This window comes from Procambarus clarkii, chromosome 41 (genome assembly GCF_040958095.1).
Source record: "Procambarus clarkii isolate CNS0578487 chromosome 41, FALCON_Pclarkii_2.0, whole genome shotgun sequence".
NCBI lineage: Eukaryota > Metazoa > Arthropoda > Malacostraca > Decapoda > Cambaridae > Procambarus > Procambarus clarkii.
The window spans coordinates 12,849,647-12,871,014 of NC_091190.1; the positions used below are offsets into that span (position 1 = coordinate 12,849,647).

A 21,368-nucleotide genomic window follows, 5' to 3' on the forward strand; every position below is an offset into this window, starting at 1 on the left:
GAGGGGTCGGCCAGTTATGCCCCTTATGTGTAGTGGAAGCGTGTTGAACAGTCTCGGGCCTCTGATGTTGATAGAGTTCTCTCTCAGAGTACCTGTTGCACCTCTGCTTTTCAACGGGGGTACTCTGCACATCCTGCCATGTCTTCTGGTCTCATGTGGTGTTATTTCTGTGTGCAGGTTTGGGACGAGCCCCTCAATTATTTTCCACGTGTAAATTATTATGTATCTCTCCCGCCTGCGCTCAAGGGAGTACAGATTTAGGCTCTTTAGTCGGTCCCAGTAATTTAGATGTTTTACTGAGTGGATTCTAGCAGTAAAGGATCTCTGCACGCTCTCTAGGTCAGCAATTTCTCCAGCTTTGAAAGGGGCTGTCATTGTGCAGCAGTACTCCACTCTAGATAGCACAAGCGTTTTGAAAAGTATCATCATCGGTATAGCATCTCTAGTGTGAAAAGTTCTTGTTATCCAACCTGTCATTTTTCTTGCAGTTGTGACGGCTACTTTATTGTGTTCTTTAAAGGTAAGGTCTTCCGACATGAGTACACCCAGGTCCTTTACATTGCCTTTTCGTTCTATGTTATGATTTGCCTGCGTTTTGTACGTGGTTTCTGTTTTTATATTTTCAATTTTTCCGTATCGCATGAGCTGAAACTTATCCTCGTTGAATACCATATTATTTTCTGTAGCCCATAGAAAGACCTGATCTACATCTGATTGGAGGTTTGCCGTGTCCTCTATGTTGCCAACTCTCATGAAAATCCTAGTGTCATCTGCAAAGGATGATACAGTGCTATAGGTTGTGTTCTGGTCTATGTCCGATATGAGGATGAGAAAAAGTACTGGAGCAAGCACAGTACCCTGGGGGACTGAGCTCTTCACGGTTGATGGGCTGGATTTTATTTTGTTGACTATTACACATTGGGTTCTGTCAGTCAGGAAATTGTAGATCCATCTGCCTATTTTCCCGGTAATTCCTTTTGAACGCATTTTATGTGCAATAACACCATGGTCACATTTATCAAAAGCTTTTGCGAAATCTGTGTAAATTACATCAGCGTTTTGTTTGTCTTCCATAGCATCTAATGCCATATCATAGTGGTCCAGCAACTGCGACAGGCAAGAGCGCCCTGTTCTGAAACCATGTTGTCCGGGGTTATGGAGATGCTGTGATTCCATGTATTTTGTGATCTTACTTCTTAGCACTCTCTCAAAAATTTTTATGATGTGCGATGTTAGTGCTATCGGTCTGTAATTTTTTGCCTCTGCCTTATTTCCTCCTTTATGGAGTGGTGCTATCTCTGCTGTTTTTAGTATGTCAGGGATAACGCCAGTATCTAGACTTTGTCTCCACAGAATGTGAAGGGCCTGCGATAGTGGTTTTTTACAGTTCTTGATGAATATGGAGTTCCAAGAATCCGGGCCTGGTGCAGAGTGCATAGGCATACTGTTTATGGCTTCTTCAAAATCTAGTGGGGATAGGGCGACGTCTGATATGTGATTTGATGTTGGTATCATATCCATGAAAAATTCATTTGGGTTATCAATCTTTAGTGCATTTAATGGCTCACTGAAAACAGAGTCGTACTGCTTCCTCAGTAACTCGCTCATTTCTTTGTTGTCATCTGTGAAAGTTCCATCTCCCTTTCGCAGGGGCCCGATACTAGATGTGGTTTTTGATCTTGATTTTGCATAGGAGAAAAAATATTTCGGATTTCTCTCTATTTCAATGATGGCCTTTTGCTCTCTTTGCCTCTCCTGGGTTTTGTATGATTCTTGTAGCTTGAGTTCAATTGTTTCTATTTCTCTACCTAACCTTCTTCGCCGTTCTTGAGATAGGGTGCGACTCTCAAGTTGTTCCGCGATTCGTTTTCTTCGCCTATATAGGGAACGACGTTCCCGTTCCAATCTGCATCTCTTTCTCTTTTTTCTTAGGGGTATGCGGTTTGAACATATTTCTAGTGCTACTGAGCTTATTTTTTCCAGGCACTGGTTCAGGTTTGCATTTCCTAGCTGTTCTTCCCAGTTTATTTCTGTGAAGTCCTGGTTTATTTGCTCCCAGTTTATCCGTTTATTATTGAAGTTGAATTTGCTGAAATCTCCTCCACCGGGAATCTGGACTGGTTTTGAAGGTCCATTTCCCATGGTTGTCAGAACTTCAATTAAGTTGTGATCTGAGTAACAGGTATTTGTAATCATTATGTTCCCGATCAACTCATCATTATTAGTGAAAATGAGGTCCAGCGTGTTCTCCTTCCTAGTTGGTTCTACTATTTGCTGGTTTAAGGCAAACCTATCGCACATCCGTAGCAGGTCATTTGCATGTGCCTGCTCATTTAGGCTACTTCCTGGTATTCTTTCTGATATTACTGTATTAGCCAGGTGCTTCCATTTCAGGTGCCGTAGGTTGAAGTCCCCAAGCAGGATGATGTTCGGAGCTGGATTTGTGAGGTTTTCCAAGCAGTGCTCTATTTTCATTAGTTGGTCTTTAAACTGCTGAGGGTTTGCCTCCGGTGACTTATATACAAGGACAACAACTACATTTAGGATCTCTATTTTGACTATCAGCACTTCCACCATATCATTTGAGGTGTTTAGCAGCTCAGTACAGATGAGTGTGTCATAGAATGATTATATCTGAAAGGTGTGGTTGTAAATTTACACTTGAAAATGTGTAAAATTCGTTGAAAAAAATAAAAAAATTAAAAATCTCCCTTACTATTTAGGCTACAGTGCTGAAACTTCGAACAATTGTAGCCCTTTTCATATACAACTAGACAAAAATAATGGTTGACACTAAACAACAACTTTATGATACCCGAATAACGCCCCCTTAAATTACTAATCAAGCTGTCAATGTAATCAATCAGAGCTTTAATATAACAATGTGCTTTAATATACCTACTTATCTCTCTCATCTCATTTTTCTCTTGTAATGTATCTTTATCATTTATCAATTCTGATTGAAATTACCTACTTAAAATTATCTGCTAGATTAAGGACCTGCCCGAAACGCTGTGCGTACTAGTGGCTTTACAAGAATGTAAATACTGTACTATCCAATGTATTCTCACAAACCCAATGTACCTTCTTGTATATATATAAATAAATAAATAAATAAATGGGTTGAAACATTAGTTGACACAGAATAGAGACTTATTATAACTTTTTTTTAACTATTTTACATCCCTCAACAGCTATCATCTTCGCTGACGACTTCACTACAGTCAATATTAAGCCATAAAATCCTCCAAAATACTAAAATAAGGAGCCGTAAGTGGTAGTTATGTATACCATAGGTGAGCTATACACCTTACTTTATAATTTTAATAATAATAATTATTAATTATTTAACTTTGCCTCAAGTCAACTAGATTTTCTTGATTTTCTCGGAATATTGCTGCTCTGAGGCAGAGATGGTAATCAATTGCCTTCATAGGTGCAAATGATTTTGGAGCACTCTGTGCTGTCCCACAAGGTCTCTGTGCTGTCCTCTGCTCAGTCCCACAAGGTCTTCATGCCATCCTCTGTGCTCAGTCCCACAAGGTCTCCGTACTGTCCTCTGTGCTCAGTCCCACAAGGTCTCCGTACTGTCCTCTGTGCTCAGTCCCACAAGGTCTCTGTCGTCCTCTGTGCTCAGTCCCACAAGGTCTCTGTCGTCCTCTGTGCTCAGTCCCACAAGGTCTCTGTCGTCCTCTGTGCTCAGTCCCACAAGGTCTCTGTCGTCCTCTGTGCTCAGTCCCACAAGGTCTCTGTCGTCCTCTGTGCTCAGTCCCACAAGGTCTCTGTCGTCCTCTGTGCTCAGTCCCACAAGGTCTCTGTCGTCTTCTGTGCTCAGTCCCACGAGGTCTCTGTCGTCCTCTGTGCTCAGTCCCACGAGGTCTCTGTCGTCCTCTGTGCTCAGTCCAACAAGGTCTCCGTGCCATCCTCTGCTCAGTCCCACAAGGTCTCCGTGCCGTTCTCTGTGCTCGGTCCCACAAGGTCTCCGTGCTAAGTCCCACAAGGTCTCTGTGCTCAGTCCCACAAGGTCTCTGTGCTCAGTCCCACAAAGTCTCCATGCCGTCCTCTGTGCTCAGTCCCACAAGGTCTCCGTGCCGTCCTCTGTGCTCTGTATTTCACAAGGTTGAGTTACTGACCATCCTCAGGATGCACGAACTCTATAATAAATTGATTGCTCTGGTATTTCTTTATAAGTAAATAAATATACATATATATACAAGTGTTTTTACATTCTTGTACAGCCACTAGCACACATAGCGTTTTGGGCAGGTCCTTAATCCTAATGTTCCCCCGGAATACGACCCGCCAAATCGTTTAACAACCAGAGGTACCCATTTTACTGTTGGGTGAACAGAGGCTACAGTTAAGGATTGACGTCCAGTAAATCTTCCCCGGCAAGGAAACGAAAATCTATTGTCAGTATACACTTACAAATATATATATACACATGTGTGAGAAAGTTACATGAATGCGCAAGCTATATACATATGCAGTTGTACTGTATATGTATAGTTAGAAAGAACTATTATATATATCAAAGATGTGAATGTTTTGGATGGAAGGATTTAATGAAACGTGTGAAAAATATGGCTATTTTTATTTTCTGAACTTTTATTCAAGATAAATATGAAGTGGTCAAGAAGTAACATAAACAAATGTTATATTATGTAGTGACAAACATTTATTGTCTTTTACCTCGGAGAAGGAATAGAGCGAGTTCCTCCTGCTCGTCCACTGGAAGGGCTCCCAAACTACTGGACTGTGCCAATCTTGCACGCTTGACTTCGCGGGCTTTGTCACGTGCACGTCTTTTTCCACTGAAAATAATGTTGATACAATAAATGCACATTAGTAGCTTTATAGTTTAAAGCTTTACAAAAATTAGCTTAAATGACTATAAAGCTTCACTGGAAAAGTTATTTGAATGCATGGATTCCCTTAGTTTACATTTATTATATAGAAATTTATTTTAATTTAAAATAAACCTAAATTAAAAAAGTACAGTATTGTCAAGTAATGGTGTATCTGCTGCATTATCCAATATCTACATTAAAATACACAAAATTCCCACTCATTCACACTTTTAATATGAAACTGCTCCCATATAATTTCTGCTTCAAAAGCTCAAACTACTATAGTATGCAATACCAAATACTTGGTATCGAGTCAAACTAAGTTCTAAAAATTCAATGAATAACCACATTGTATATACTGTAACTATAGTCTCTTGCACAAAACCTCTCAAATGTGCCCCCCCATGGAGTATATCAACTTTAGTTAGGAGCCAGCCACCAAGGAGTCAGGACTCCACCAGAAGGACTCCTCCTTGGCCCAGGACCTATAGCAACAGCTGGACTAGGAGGAAATGGTACAGAAACTCCCCAACCTTGACTAGTCCAGCCAAAAGGCACCAACTGCATGGCCTCACAATTGGGGAACAGAGCTGCATAAAGGAGGAGGCATTGATTCCACTCCAATGCAAAGAAGTCCACCTCTGGGACCCCATGAGTCTCACAGCCAGGGGCAGGCAGTAGCAGGTTTCCTTTGTCTCCACAAAGGTCCACTTTGTGGAGACAAAGAAAACAGGACAGACTGTTTGCAAGACTGTTGAACATTCTCTGAATGTGAAATGCACGAAGAACCAAACCCATAAGAGCTACTCAGTGTCCAGCTCCAAAAGGGGACTGACGAGAACCTTCCCCCTCTTCTCCTCCTCCCAGGTGAGGTAACACACTATAGTGAATAGGCCAAATGGTGCTGGAGTGTGCATCCCAGAGGAATTCGAACCCCTTACAGTACATGCCACACAGCCGCAAACATCTGCATTATACTGTGAAACTGACTAAAGGAGGAAACCAATGACCTTGGCAAGTGCTGGTCACAAAGCCCCAATCCAGAGCCAAGGAGTCCATGAAAACATTGAGTAAGGGCAGAAAAAGGCACCAGGGAACGGAACCCCAAAAAGCCCAAAGAAGAAGCTAGCAATGCAGGTGACTAGCAAAGGGTCAAAGACTCCTTCCTCTTATTGTGTACATCAATACTTGACTTAAACAGAGTTGGTACTTTAATCTGTGGTCTTTAGCATCCTGAAAGAATCCTTTTCAAAGATCCCTTAATGTAAGGTATTAAAGATGCAAATATTTTACAAATGGGACGTTCTGATCATCTAGAAGACCATTCATCATTGATTTTATGTGTTGGTACGACACGTGTGTTATTTACCATCTTAACATTCTAGAAAATGTTCATGGAATAAACCTGCTATTGCTCATATCTTGTTTGAGAATATAATTGTCCCAAATCTTCTGTAAAATGGAATAAACTAGTATCTTGACCCCTGGCTGACCAGGCCAAGACACTGCTGTGCATCTCTGCCACAGATCTGAGCGAACAGGCCGCTGACTGGGATACTAACACCATAGATGACAAGTAAAACTTCATAGAGAAGCTCAGCCTTGCCCACAGGGAAACAAAAGTCCCCCAAGGAGAAAAACCGCTCAAATATAACTGAAATTCCATTCCCCCTTCTGCTGACTGACATGGGACAGTCAACAGTATGCAAGAGATTGTATGCGACAGACTGTATGTGAAAGTATACAAGAGATTGTATGTGACAATATGCAAGAGATTGTTGCAATGTGGACCTGAAGGGGTTGTGACAAGTTTAGATAACACTCTTCAAGTGCTAAACCAACACACTATTAGTGTCAAAAGCATAGTGGTACTCACCTAACTTTAGATTTTTCTTCCTCAGATTCACTATCGCCACTGCTGCTCTCCTCAGGACTGCTGTCACGTTCATCATTGTTTTCTTCTTCATCCTTATTGTAATACTTATCAGGATCTGGCAGTTCATCTATGATATTTTGAGTAAACTCATCATCACCACTCTCCGTCTTCTTCATCTATCTCTTCATTCTCTTCATCTTCCTCTTCATCCTCCCTATTTTCAGCCCTCTTAGCTTCTTTTTCTTTTCTTTTCTTTACCCTATAAAAAATTAATAAAATTACATATTTGTACTTTTCATCACTAAAAAAATGTTTGGGCTCAAGGGAAATACCTAAAATGGCCAACAAATTAACATTTTTCACAAATGATGAAATAAATCTATTATTTTACATCCTGCTGCCAAAGATTGCATCACCTCTACTGTTTAAGCTATGTCAGACTGTTATAATGGATAAAACAATAGGTGAACAGGTTACATAACAGCACAGCTTCAATGATGAAAGTGACACTGGGCTGTGGGCTCAAATCCTGCCTAATGTTAGTGAACCAAGGAGGACTGGGGGGGGGGGGGGGAATGAGTGTGAAGGTAGTGTGAGGACATGTCTGTTTTGACACCTACACTAGTGAAGTTTTGGATTAAAGAATGGACAGGATACTGAAATATAAACTGACAAGAACAAATATGCAGAGAGATGAAACGTTACAAGTATGAGGAACTCTTTGAGGAATTCATTATTACCTCGATTCATAAAAATTATGTAACAAGACGGCTAAATAGTTTGGTTATTTTGCCAGCGAGTTTGAAAAGCTTCTTTCAAATGGTTCAAAGCCACAGACTTGGACAAGGAATTACTATAGCTCAGAAAGGATTACGTAAGTCTAAATGTGTCGCATATATGGAATAAGTCACCAGTGTGACTGAAAAATTCATTAAGGGGAAAAAAGCAAAGCTCAAACAAAGTATATATGCATTGTACTGCATTATAAGACACACGGAGTCAGTGAGAAATCACAATCTGCATATACTAATAGCCCCAAGAAGAAATTACTTTCCTCACAAGGCTACCTCTTAAGTAGTAGGTCTTCAAGTGAACTTGACGACAGTAGGGAAGGAAGGCCACAGCGAGCGAGTACGAGAGAAAGGAAGGCCCCCCCCCCCCCAAGTGAAAAATTGCACAGGATATATTGGGGGGGACAAGGCTGGGAGGAAGCAGAGGAAGACAAATGTAGTTGTTTTACAGGACAATTCACAAGAAGCACTGTACACGTGCTCTTGTGTAACTACTGGAGATGACTGTGGTAGTGTAGTGATTTCGTTTCATCAGTGATCCTATAACCCGATTGATGCAATGTATGGATGAATGATATTATTTACAGGTATCTATAACACCTTCTTTCTACATACTTTTTACATTTTTCCTCTGGTTGATGTCTTCCAATCCTGGAAAGTGGAAACTGGACAATGGTGATGAAATTAAGCATATCATAAATACACTTACCAGTTCTTTTCTTTTAGTTTCTCAGCATGTAACTTTTTGTCAATGCGGTCTTCCTCTTTCATAATTTCCTGAAGTTTGGCGATGTTAATTCCACTAGTGTCTTGCTCACCATCCGCTAGGGCTGCTTGGGAAACCTGAAACCTGAAACGTGATCATAGTGTGTGTTGTGTAGCATTGCTTCTTGTGCCCATACATGCATTATTACCATGTATTACTATATAAATACAATAAAGTGCGCTAGCCCCAAGTTTCCTCTCCCGAGACAAATCCCTAGGCATCATAAAGTCAGGAAAACAACACACTGCTGAAGGCAAAGCCACTTGGCTTTAGGGGAAGGATAAGTCTAAAGAGCTGTAATAATAATAATAATAATAATAATAAAAAAGAGAGAGAGAGGAGAGAGAGAGAGAGAGCTCCAAGTATATGCTTATAAAATACTATAACATCAATGTCTTGTACATATCCCGCTTACCTGTTGCCTAGTGGGATCCATTACCATATCACCTTCGTCGTCAAAAACCACTCTTTGGTTAAGTTGCAACTTCTTTTTTAATAACTTTTTGATGGCCGCAACTTTTGTCACTGGCTTCTTCTTGGAGCTTGTTTTGGTAATTTCCTGGTTAACATTGGAGTCGCTGTCATTAGGTTCCTCTGTTTCATCTTGGCCAATCCACCGATTCTGAGTCTTAGAGCTGCTGAGGAAGTCGTCCTCGTCTTCATCACTGTCATCTGTTGGCAATATATGCTAACTGCACTGCATCTTTCACTTACAGCCTCATTACTATTAACTTGCTGTTCTTTGTCTATGACTGCTACTTTACTACTATCTTAAATAAACTTTTTTAATTGTATTATTTGGTGACTTTGTCCTCTGCATGTTATCTTTTTCCTGAGAATGCTGACACAAGTGTAATATACTTTATTTACATTATTCTTATGTATACAGTACTAACAGAACAGTCAGTCTAATGTACATGCAGGACTATAAAAAAAAAATCCCTACACTTAAGGGCAGCAAGAGGCTGAAGCAATCTACTCAATACCCTCTAATTTATGTTCTCTTAATATCATATGCTTCATACTATTTAACATATTCTTGAGTATTATCATATATTTATGGAATAACCAAATGTATAAATTTTACCTGCTCCAAAATCAAGCGTGGTGAGTTTTGACTTCAATGGCAAGTCAGGTCCCTGCTGCACATGGTCGGTCTCTGCCGCACTTGGCATCGCGCCCAATTTCTGCTTCAATCTTTTTTCCAAGAACCTTATTCTAGGCGTGACTGCTAGTCCTAATGACCTATTGAAGTACAATTATTTATTTATATGCATGGAAAGCAATAAGAGTAGTGTTAGCAGTAAACCATATAATTTTTTAAAACTATGTTTCTTAAATTTTTATATTTGAAAAGGACACAAATATCTTCTAACACATATACTGTGCCAGTACACTATTTAGTTACAGGCACATGACTACAGGAAAAACTACTCATTAGTCTATTGTCTGTCACTTTTCCACAATAAACAATATATAAAGCATAATGGTCACATTTATGGATACGGTCTTCATAAGCATCAAATTGAAGGGACGAGATTATCTCGAACAGTGAGTGTATATTATTATATATCCTCCCTATTCTCTCTTGTTTGTGTACTACTCTAGCTTCTACTTAGACATCCATGTAACTCCATGTCAACTAGATTTAATTAACCTCACTTTCCTCTGCAAAAGCCCTGACTACTATGGGCATCTTCAATTACTTATTTTGCACTCAGTTTAGTCTAATAACTTATTTTCTGTCCACCTATTCTGTGTGCTTTTCTACCATGTTGGTGGCATACAGTACACTTACAGCTTTTACAGTAAGCGTTCACTTGGTCTGCTTCGTCTCAAGATAAAAGTTTTCACCATTTTACAGATTACAAGATTATTCTCTAACTGATCTTAAAAATACAAAAGTTTAATTACTTAATACTGTTCTGTAATGGTCATGAACCTTGGCATTTCTTGCATATATATTATAAGCTTTTTATATAAAGATCCTCAACAAAATGGTATATGGTTCATTGCACATCCTCACATGTAAGTTGGCATTTACAGTATTGTACTTTATATCTACAATATATAATAAATATGCTTCAAATTTATTGCTTTCACAAGTACTACAGTACTACTATTTTTAACATATTGTATTTCTATTATACTGTATCATAAAATTATCTGTGTGATCCTGGGAACTACCAAGAAGATCCTGGCTGTGCTCAAGCAGTGCAAGTGGTTATACATGAAGATTAAAATCATGTACTGTATGTACCAATCCTGACCAACTTGTCTTGTAGATTCAGCAATAAATGCCAAGTCAGGATATTTTTCCCAAAGGAAACAACCGTTTATATGATAATTTGTTTTAGGCCTACAGGGTTATGAATGCCTGTTAGAATGCAGACAATGGCCACTAAATAACTTAACATTCAGCTAAAAATATTCCACAGCAGTTAGAACTAAAGCAATTCATTTCTGTTGCCGGGGGACAGCAAGCCTTCACATAGGATTATGAGGTCTTCCTAGGCTAGTTACCAACCTCTCCCAGGATGCAATACTCAACAATTACTCCTGGGTACCTATTTTACTGCTCGGTGAACTGTGGCATCTGGTGAAAGGAAAGGTAACCAACCATTTCTGTTCTGCCTAGGGATTGAACCCAGGTCCCTTGATTGTGAGCCGAGGACACAGACCACTCTTGCTACAGGACCCCGTTACGAGGTACCATTTACGAGGCAAAGGAAAAAACAAGAATAGGGGGAGAAGTAATGATATGGTCATCAAATCTATCAACATGCAAGTCAACGATGCCCTCAGTACCTACCTGGCAAAGGCATCAAGGTCAACGGAAAAGATGTCAAACACTTTCTTGTCCTTCATTACAGCCAAGTGTTTCAAATATGCTTTAAAAGCCCGCACTGCCTCCTCTTTCAGGTTGGTGTATTTACTCAATATTATTTCAATCTTGACATTGATGCTCTGCATTTTAGAAGGATCAACACTGGAAGAGACATTAAACATATTTAATTTTTAAAATGTATCTTTTAGCAATAGAGCAGCAAGCAACTGTCACCTGTGGAAAAACATGGTAAGATAATTATCAGAAGAAAGATGCTGTGTAAATATGGCCGGACTTCAGGATGCGTTGCTTTCAAGCTCAGCAGGGTTTAGTCGGTTATGTGCCCATCTGGGGGGACCCAAGACATGACTTCAGTTCTACACACACTGCCCTAAAGATTTTCTCAGATATATCAAGTTAATGGTGACTTTCTTGTGCATCAGGAGAAACTAAGTAATTACCAAAAGAAGGTGTCAAGCTGGGAAGACTATGCAGCACCAGCATCAGGAGAAAGTGCTTAGCCAGTGTGACTATACTGTGCTTGGGGGTAAGTGGACGAGATATTAAATGCAGTGAAGGATCACTGCCAAACTACTCATTAGTCCAAGTGCTAATAAGTAGCACTTGTACTAATGAGAGGGCCAAGTGACCCTCTCACTTGGACCATTATATATTGAATACAAGTTGGAAGGTCATCACTGTTCTGACCAGGTCAAGTGGATGCAAACAACAAAACAGAACAAGCTATTAAAAGCAGTCTTCTGAGGATTGCCATTATCTTTCATGCAATAAACCTGGTGCATTTTTATATTTGTATACAAATCATGCAAGCACTGTACAGTTTTAATTCTTACCAAACAAACTGAAATTAATAATGACACTTTCTTTGAATAATAAAAAGAAATAGCTCATATGTCCATGAAGTGACAAAGTGTGGAAGTTCATTTCTAAATAATATTTGAATGAACAGAAACTTTACATAAAATTACCAAATTTTGAAATGCACCCAAAATGATTTATGTAATCTGCACTCTGGTTCCAAGGATCAATGCCCCTGTGGCCCGGTCCCTGACCAGGTCTTCCTGGTTGGTGGTCTGATCATCCTTAATCTTTATTCTCTCCAAAATATACACTGTGCGTGGCTATAAGAACTTGCCACTCTTCCTTACAACTCTAATCTTTTAAATCCACACACATATTTGTTTGCTAAATTATTTTAATTCAATTATGTTACTTAAGATCTCAAATGTTTATTTTAATCGATATTTAAGAAAACTAATATGTCACAATAGTATCCAAGAGAAGGGATACTCTGTGCCTCCATGCACAGGGTTCTTAGTTTTTTTTTTTACTAGAGCACAAACCACATCCCCCTTCCCCCCCTCTCTTTTTACTTTACATCACCCTAATTTGAACTATTTATCCATTACTATTTTTTTTTTAGTTCAAGTCAAGGATATCTTTAACCGTTTTCAAGATCAACCTCTTTATATTCAGGCTGACACACTTAGGCTGACGTGTTCAAGGCTAATGCGTTCAAGGCTGATGCGTTCAAGGCTGTTGTATTCAAGACTGACACGCTGAAGACTAACTGGGCGTGTACCGCATCCAAGACATAAAAGGGCCTTACTTTTATTACCATCACTCATAACAGCCTAGGCAAATTCTCATCCTCAATGAGATTTAGCATACTATCAACAAATTCAACACTAGAATTTGCACATAACACTAGAATTTATTCTATAATAAAATGAGCCTGTAGTGCTTATGACATAACAGAACTCCTGGAAACATGAACACACTCTACTCACTATTCTCCACTGGAATATTTTTTGCCTTCAGATTTGCAATCATTGCCCCTTCTTCCGAGGGCGTTAATAAAAGAATAGCCTCCCCACTCCTCGAGTAACGAGCAGTCCTGCCTGCACGATGAATGTACGTAGTCACATCTTCCGGACAGTCGGCTTGTACCACCCAGTCAACAGATGGAATATCTGAAAACAATCAACCCTTTTTAAATTACTCCATTCAGGTCTATAGATTCCCTTTCCAAAAGGCAAATTTGTTATTGTCTTTTCATAAATTTCTCATGATGTTGAGAATTTTAATAGACTACAAAGATAAAATTGTTTTTGTTCTCAGTAAGGCATATGGTCATTTCTAAGTACATACTGAAATTTCCCGAGCTCAATTAGTTATTCTACATATTTATCACCTGGTAAGATGTACTGTACATTGTAAACTATGCAAGTATGACTCAAGAGTTAATAAAAAAAAAAACCCAGTTTTTCTTAAAAGCCTATTTTGATTTAATCAAAAGATAAAAATGCAAGTTTAAATTTAATTACATTTAACCATTTAGCTAAAGATAAAGAGGGACCATATTAAAGGATAAAGAAGTTATTTAAACCTGCCCGGGTTTTTTAAACTAAAAAAAAAAAATCCCTGGAGAGGAGAGTGGGTAGCTACCACACCAAAATACACATACTCACCAAGGCCTCTTGCAGCAACATCAGTTGCAAAAAGGACAGCATTTTTCTTTTGGCAAAACTCATCATAAATTGCCATGCGCCTCAGCTGATGCATCGACCCATGAAGGCCCATTACTGACAAACCAGGATGAAGTTTGCAGAACATATTGAACATATATTGTACCTGAAAAACAAACCAGGATGAAGTTTGCAGAACATATTGAACATATATTGTACCTGAAAAACAAACCAGGATGAAGTTTGCAGAACATATTGAACATATATTGTACCTGAAAAACAAACCAGGATGAAGTTTGCAGAACATATTGAACATATATTGTACCTGAAAAACAAACCAGGATGAAGTTTGCAGAACATATTGAACATATATTGTACCTGAAAAACACAAATACAATCCTTCATGCCATCAACTTAAAACAAAGTCTACCAAAGAAACCAAGTTAAGGAAAAGGCACTCGACACCCCCCAAAAAATCAGAAATGTGCACACAATCATGTGATTTTGGCTAGTCATTTACTATTTGCTTAAACCTTGAATTTATACAAAACTTTCCATGGTTTGTGCACAAAGAACGAATAACTTACTCACTGAAACTTAATAATGGTAACTCAAGTGGGGGGTTCTTCATGCAAATGAAGTCGATTGTTTCTACCTAACAGGACGATAGCATCCCATCACTATGCCATTTGTTTGTGAAAAAGTTATTCCAGAAGTTGACTTTTATTTAGTGCCTCTAGGGAGAGTATGTCCTAGACTGCATGGTGTATTACATGGGTCAACAGGTATTTTAATAACTGCACAAACATGTCTACACGAGAGCCTAAGAATTAAGAGAACTGCATAAGGCACAGTGGTCCATGCAGTGCAATTCCTATTCACTGTCTATCCCAAACACAAGCAATCATATATTTGTCTAATCTAGACACAAGACAATCCAGTGACCCCATATCTATTATGCTACCTGGCAAAGTGTTCCATAAATCAACAATCGTATCTGGAAACCAGTACTTAACCAGGTCTTTTCTGAACCTAAACTTATTCTATATGCATGAATTGTTTTGTGTTCTATTTTGCATCAATACCCATGTTTTTCATTTTGCTATATTAGAAAACCAAAAAAACCTGCAAAATTATGCTAGATCATGGACATCAATTTCATTTAAGCCAAGGTCCTGCAGAGAGTTCCATCATCAAAGACTAAGTTGCTTAAAATTACATCAGGACACTTACTTGTTTACATGTGGCTAAAAACACGAGAATCTTGCATTTCCTGTGATGCCTAATGAACGACCAGAGGAATGTAAACTTGTTGTGAGCATCACAAACTACGTAACTCTCTTTCAAACTCTTTGGTGTGGAGGTCTTAGAATGCTCATGAACAGAACAAAACACAGGCTTGTTGCAGCCGGCACGAATTAAGTCCTTGACATCTCTGTAAAGGAAGCTGTGATTAATTCTTTATCTTTAAAACTGCCTGAACGTCATTTAAGTATTAAAATATGCAGGTCCTGTACATCCTTAATCAAAGTGAGCTTCCATACACTTAAAAGTATAGCAACTAAATTTATCCATTTTATCATGTTTAGAAAAAATGGTTTAAAATATAAGTTTTAAGTCAGGGAAAATCCAACACTAAACTAAGGAAAAGTTTACAAAATTTATTTACAAATAAGGAAATTATCCTGGTGAATACATGTGCAAATAAATGGGATAATCTCTACCATAAATATAACCATCAGAATTTTGAATAAACAGTTCTTCAATGTGAAGATCTTTACAATAAACATTATCTACAATGACAACTAGTACAATGAATACTGGTTAATACATAGCAGAAACTGGCAAATAAAAACAAATTCACACACACCTGGCATAATCTATATGCTTAAACATTAAATTTTATATATATATGTATTTATACCTAGTTTGTGTTGCTGAGAACAGAAGAGTCTGTCGTTCAGATGGAAGTTCCTGCAGAATGCAATTCATGGTATCGGCAAACCCCATCGAGAGACACTGGTCAGCCTCATCCAAAATCAGCATCTGTTAGGATAAAATGGCATATATGCAAAATTCTCAAATTATATTTTGAACTTATCAAAAGCCCCATTCTGAGTAAATATATACTACTGCTGCTCCCACAGACATTGTGATCCTATGCTCTTTGTATACAAATTTGGCCTGACAAGACATTAAAATTCATTCTGAATCTTACTTGTACATTATCACTTGCAAACTCTGGGTTCTCTGTCATGTGTTGTAGGAGACGACCTGGTGTGCAGATCATTATGTTACAGGTGCTAACACGATTCCACTCGTATTTCAAATCTTTCCCACCTACAATAAGAAATATATCATATGTTAAACAAGGCAAGTGTAATATATCAAACATTGTACTGTATACTATGAGATGAAGTCAGAATTTATTTAAAGTGGCCACTTTTCAATTTCCTTCTATAAAACTGGTAAATATTTGTATAAAAAGAAATATATGATGACAATTACCATTGAGAAACTCCTGTAAATTTTAAATCTGTTCGTGCTGAAGGTAAATATAGTAAGGTCACATTTTTAAGCCGAGTAAATTCTTAATTTGGCTTAGGAATAGTAGAGTAAATAGGCAAATATATGGGTGGAAGGTGAGCAGGGTGGAACACAGCAAAGTAACAATTAACCATGTACATTAAATTCGTGTTTTCCATCTGGGATAAAACATTAACATAAGGCCCATAGTACATATGGTACCTGAAAAAAGTACGAGATACTTAAAGTATGCTATACAGTGCAGTATCCGAGACAAACTGATGACACTTATATGTGGTAAAGAGATTACAGTTTAGATCCTTACAGAGAGTGGGTGTCAGTGAGACTACATTTCTGCTACAGGTGATTATACAATCAATCCTTCAATAACATAATTTATAGTGATGAGTACAAAATACAAACTTAAGATAAAATAATAATCCACCTTCTGTCATACTGAACAAAATCAATGATAAATGTGCAAAGGTCTTGAGAAAGAAAAATTAATTTGGCAATACCATATACTGTACCTTATTCTAGGCATAATACTGTACATTATATGTACTCCATTATGCTTAGAATAGAAGGTGGACTAAAGTTCACATAACAGCCCAGATTTTGTCCATACACATTTCAGCTGAAATATATACTATCTAAATCTTAGATGGGATTGAGACTGTATTGGAGGGGAGTTACAGTGGTGCTGGAAGCAAGTGCCTGTGGAGGCTACGTTTGTGCTGGAGGAAAGTGTCGGTAAGGGGTGCACTTGTGCTGAAGGCGAGCGTTAAGTGAAGGGGAGGGGGGCAGCATCTGTGCTGGAGGCAAGTGTTGATGAGGGGGCTACATTTGTGTGGGGGCGAGTGTCGGTGGAGACCACATTAGTGCTGGAGAAGTGTGTCAATGAGGTTACATTGTTACAAAAAATAACAAATAAAAATCTGGGATCAAATACTGCATAATATATTTAAACATGTACCAATATAGCCAAAATAAATCTTAACATAACTTTCAAGGAAAAGGCTAGTAGAAAAAACTAAAAATTCTTACCTATAACAAGACCAGCAGAAAAGTCATGTTCTTTTCCTATTTTGTTGAGCACCTCAAAGATCTGATAAGCCAATTCTCGTGTTGGAGTGATGACCAGAGCTCCAAGTCCATCCATGCTTGTCCATTTTTTGAAGTACAACATTTCTAAAAGCTGAAATGCAAAATGTTTGAGTCCAGAATAATCCGATATCAGTTTAATAATGCAAAATGGATCAAGTTACCTAAAAAAAAATGAATAGTAAAGTACTGTGCTAGAAAAAATAAACTTAATAATGCTTATGGTTTTAGACAAGTACAGTACATATTGTGGGCCTCCTATACAGTATACATACATGTTTTATTAACGTGAACTGAAGGGTTTGTTCATAAACTTAAGTAAATTCTAATGATATAGGCATCTTTTATACATAAATCAATGCTTGCTTTGTTTGGTTACTTACAGGAATTATAAAAGCTAATGTCTTCCCCGAGCCTGTCTTTGCTGCCGCAACAACATCAACACCACGGAGGGAAAACACAAGAGACTGACGCTATACCTTGGTGGGAACTGAAAACTTGGCATCGTTGAGACCTTTCAGAGTTTTTCTACTTAAAGGCAACTTTGAAAAGTTTTGAATTTCATCGGGATTTATGTCACCAAGCTGAAAAAAAGAACTTATTAGCATTTAAGCTGAATACAGTACCACTTTACAGATACTTTCCACTCTTTTTAGATATTATTTATCAACTGATTATCTACTGTATAGTACACAGTAAGTATCATGCATAGTACACAGATGCTTTATATACATTATACATTTACAAGTACACATAAAGAGACATACATGAAATTACAGTGGTTGACTTACCTCTTTTCTAAGATTTTCAATATTATTTAGCTCTTCTTTTTCCTTTTCGCTTCGCTTTTTCTTGGGCTTAAACTGAGGTTTTTTATTACCTTTAAAGCCATATTTTTTATTCCGAGGCTTTGGCCTCTCCATATTGTATCTGACTTGCCAAAACTCTCTGGAGAGAATAAATTATATTATATCAAGACAGAAATGTCTGAAATTATTATATAATGGTTATTAAAAATAAACAAAGAAATTTGTATAGGCCTAAGCAAACTGTTTAATAGTATTGATATATTTCTGGTCACTTTTCTAGCTTTATCTTTTAACAGTTGTCAGTTTTTATTATGTATGGTTCCCGTAGCACAGTGGTTAGCACAGCTGGCTCACAATCGAAAGGTACCAGGTTCAATTCCCATAGAAAATAGATACCCATGATTTAGACAACTCTAGTGGGTTGCAATCTGGGAAAGGTCAGACCTGTAATTGGCCTAGGAGGTTCCTCAATCAGTAACAGATTTCTTGTCTCCAACAATAGGGAATGAAATCATATTGAACACAAATATGAGCAAGCACAACTGTACTAGCCAAGTTGTGCTTGCTAGGGGTTGAGCTTTGGCTCTTTGGTCCCACCTCTCAACTGCCAATCAACTGGTAAACTGTCACACAGATCAGTAGGGGACAATTAAACTGTAAACAATCCTATATCAACAAAGATCGTTTTCTATTTGTTAACCCCAAATAGATTGTTAGGTTAAGCCATATGAGCCTAGGTTAGGTTGGGTTTGGTAAATTTTAGTAGGCTTTAAAATCCATTATCCAACTGTCTTGGGTAGTAAGTGATTTCTTGTTGCAACTCCCACACTAAGACAGATTTCGACTATCACACGAGTCCTTGTGGCGCAGTGGTACAACACTCGCCTGGTGCTTCGCGAGCGCTTTCGTCTGAATTCTTATCCTAGCCAGGGAGGATTGATTGAGCGCCAATCCTTAACTGTAGCCTTTATTCACTCTGCAGTGAATGGTGTACCTGGTTGTTAAACGAATTGGCAGGTATTACAGGGAAAATTATTATTAAGGACTTGACTGAAACGCTATGAGTGCTAATGACTGAACAAGAATGTAAGAACATACAGGGTTTTATATATATATACACACTAGTATATATATATCCGTACTAGGGAGGTGAGACTGACCTATGAGGGAGAATTAACACGCAGAGAAACACATCTTGACCCAAAGCAGATGGCAAACTTGACAATGGATGAAGGGGGACCTTCGACAAGCCGCTGGCTTCCTATTCTCGTCGAGACCACTAGTGCCAGTGGCCCCTCAGGTAAATTCCGGTAAATACTGAAGACGACACACGTGCCAGAGCCCTGCTGGACCACACGACGTTGTTTACATCGCCAGCAGTGTTGTCACATCCAAATTGCTGAAAGTAGCGAACTGAGGGTCTAAAAGTAGCGATTTTGTGATATGAGTAGCCCAAATTTTTTTTTTTAGTGACTGATATGGGTTTCAAAGTAATATATTTTGATATATAGAGTACACTACACGACGTTGTTTTATTAATATTATTTCTGCACACACACACACACGCACAATATATATATATATATATATATATATATATATATATATATATATATATATATATATATATATATATATATATATAATGATAATAGGAAAAGTTACCAATATTTACTGTATGAAGCATAATATGGGTGTGGAGTCCTTCCACGTCTTCACATATGCGCTGGCGTGTGTTCGCTTCAGTTCTCGCCTGAAACAAATGAATGAATTAAATAAGTTTGTCTTAACTTTCATATTGCAAAATCATATCAAGATTTCTACACTACAATCATTGTAGGTAGATGCCCCAAATGCTGTGCGTATTAGTGGCTTTAAGCATAGTATGTACTAGCTTTTATCTATTAGTCCAACATTCTGCTTGTAATTTTTTTAATGTATTTACTTTTACCTGAATAAACATTATTATTATTATTATTATTATTATATAGATATTAAATGTGGGCTGACGTGCTTAGCGCTGACCAGCGAGTAGTAGTTTATTGTGCACCCCCGAAGTCCGGTTGTGTAACCGGAGCCCGACCAGTTGTGAAAACGCAAGCCTAGCATTTACGAACCAAAAGACCTCTGAAGAACAACCATGCATGAACCGAAGCCCGACCATGCACAACCCGAAGCCCAATTGACACCCTCGGGGCCCGACCAGTTATTTAACCAGAGACCAACCAATTGTGAACCGACCAGTTGTGTAACCGAAGCCCGACCAGTTATTGAACCGCAAGCCTAGCAAGAATGAACCGAACCAAAAAAATCTGAAACACAACCATGCATGAACCGAAGCCCGACCATGCACAACCCATGGCCCAAGTGACACCCCTGGAGCGTGACCAGTGCACCCTGAGCCCGACCAAGAACCTACCCCGAGCCCTACAGAGGTTCCCCAAGCCCGAGAGCCTATCCCGATCCCGAAAGAGCCCACCCCGAGCCTGACCGGGAGCCAACCCCAAACCCTACCAAGAACCCACCCCCAAGCCCTACCAAGAACCCACCCCAAGCCCTACCAAGAACCCACCCCCAAGCCCTACCAAGAACCCAGCCCTAATACCTACCAAGAACCCACCCCCAAGCCCTACCAATAACCCACCCGAAGCTGGACAGACACCCACCTGGAGCCCGAACAGTCACCCACCCGGAGCCCGACCAGTCAAACACCCGGAGCCCGCCAGTTTAGTAAACCGGAGCCCGCCAGTTGAGTGAACCGGAGCCCGCCAGTTGAGTGAACTGGAACCCGTCAGTTGAGTACCTGGAGCCCGCCCCGAGCCCTACCGAGAACCCACCCTGAGACCGACCAAGAACCTACCCCGAGCCCTACAGAGGTTCCTTAAGCCCGAGAGCCTATCCCGATCCCGAAAGAGCCCACCCCGACCCCTACCGAGAACCCACCACCCAAGCCCTACCGAGAACCCACCCCCCCAAGCCCTACCGAGAACCCACCCCCCCAAGCCCTACCGAGAACCCACCCCCCAAGCCCTACCGAGAACCCACCCCCCCAAGCCCTACCGAGAACCCACCCCCCCAAGCCCTACCGAGAACCCCCCCCCCCCAAGCCCTACCGAGAACCCACCCCCCCAAGCCCTACCGAGAAACCACCGCCCCAAGCCCTACCGAGAACCCACCGCCCCAAGCCCTACCGAGAACCCACCGCCCCAAGCCCTACCGAGAATCCACCGCCCCAAGCCCTACCGAGAACCCACCCCCCCAAGCCCTACCGAGAACCCACCCCCCCAAGCCCTACCGAGAACCCACCCCCCCAAGCCCTACCGAGAACCC

At 39.5% G+C, this 21,368-nt stretch overlaps 1 protein-coding gene across 1 annotated transcript; it reads right to left on the reverse strand.

Annotated features, from left to right (window-relative positions):
• Positions 1–4,579: 4,579 nt before the first annotated feature.
• Positions 4,580–19,789, reverse strand: LOC123749838 (probable ATP-dependent RNA helicase DDX10). Its single transcript, XM_069339345.1, is given in 17 exon segments — positions 4,580–4,814; positions 6,727–6,891; positions 6,893–6,985; positions 8,227–8,360; positions 8,699–8,955; positions 9,371–9,528; positions 11,096–11,272; positions 12,918–13,104; positions 13,603–13,765; positions 14,833–15,034; positions 15,524–15,645; positions 15,818–15,939; positions 17,173–17,323; positions 17,613–17,813; positions 18,021–18,177; positions 19,199–19,437; positions 19,704–19,789. Coding segments are annotated over 15 exon segments (2,400 nt in total). The 5' UTR covers positions 18,153–18,177; positions 19,199–19,437; positions 19,704–19,789; the 3' UTR covers positions 4,580–4,678.
• Between the last annotated feature and the right edge of the window lie 1,579 nt (positions 19,790–21,368).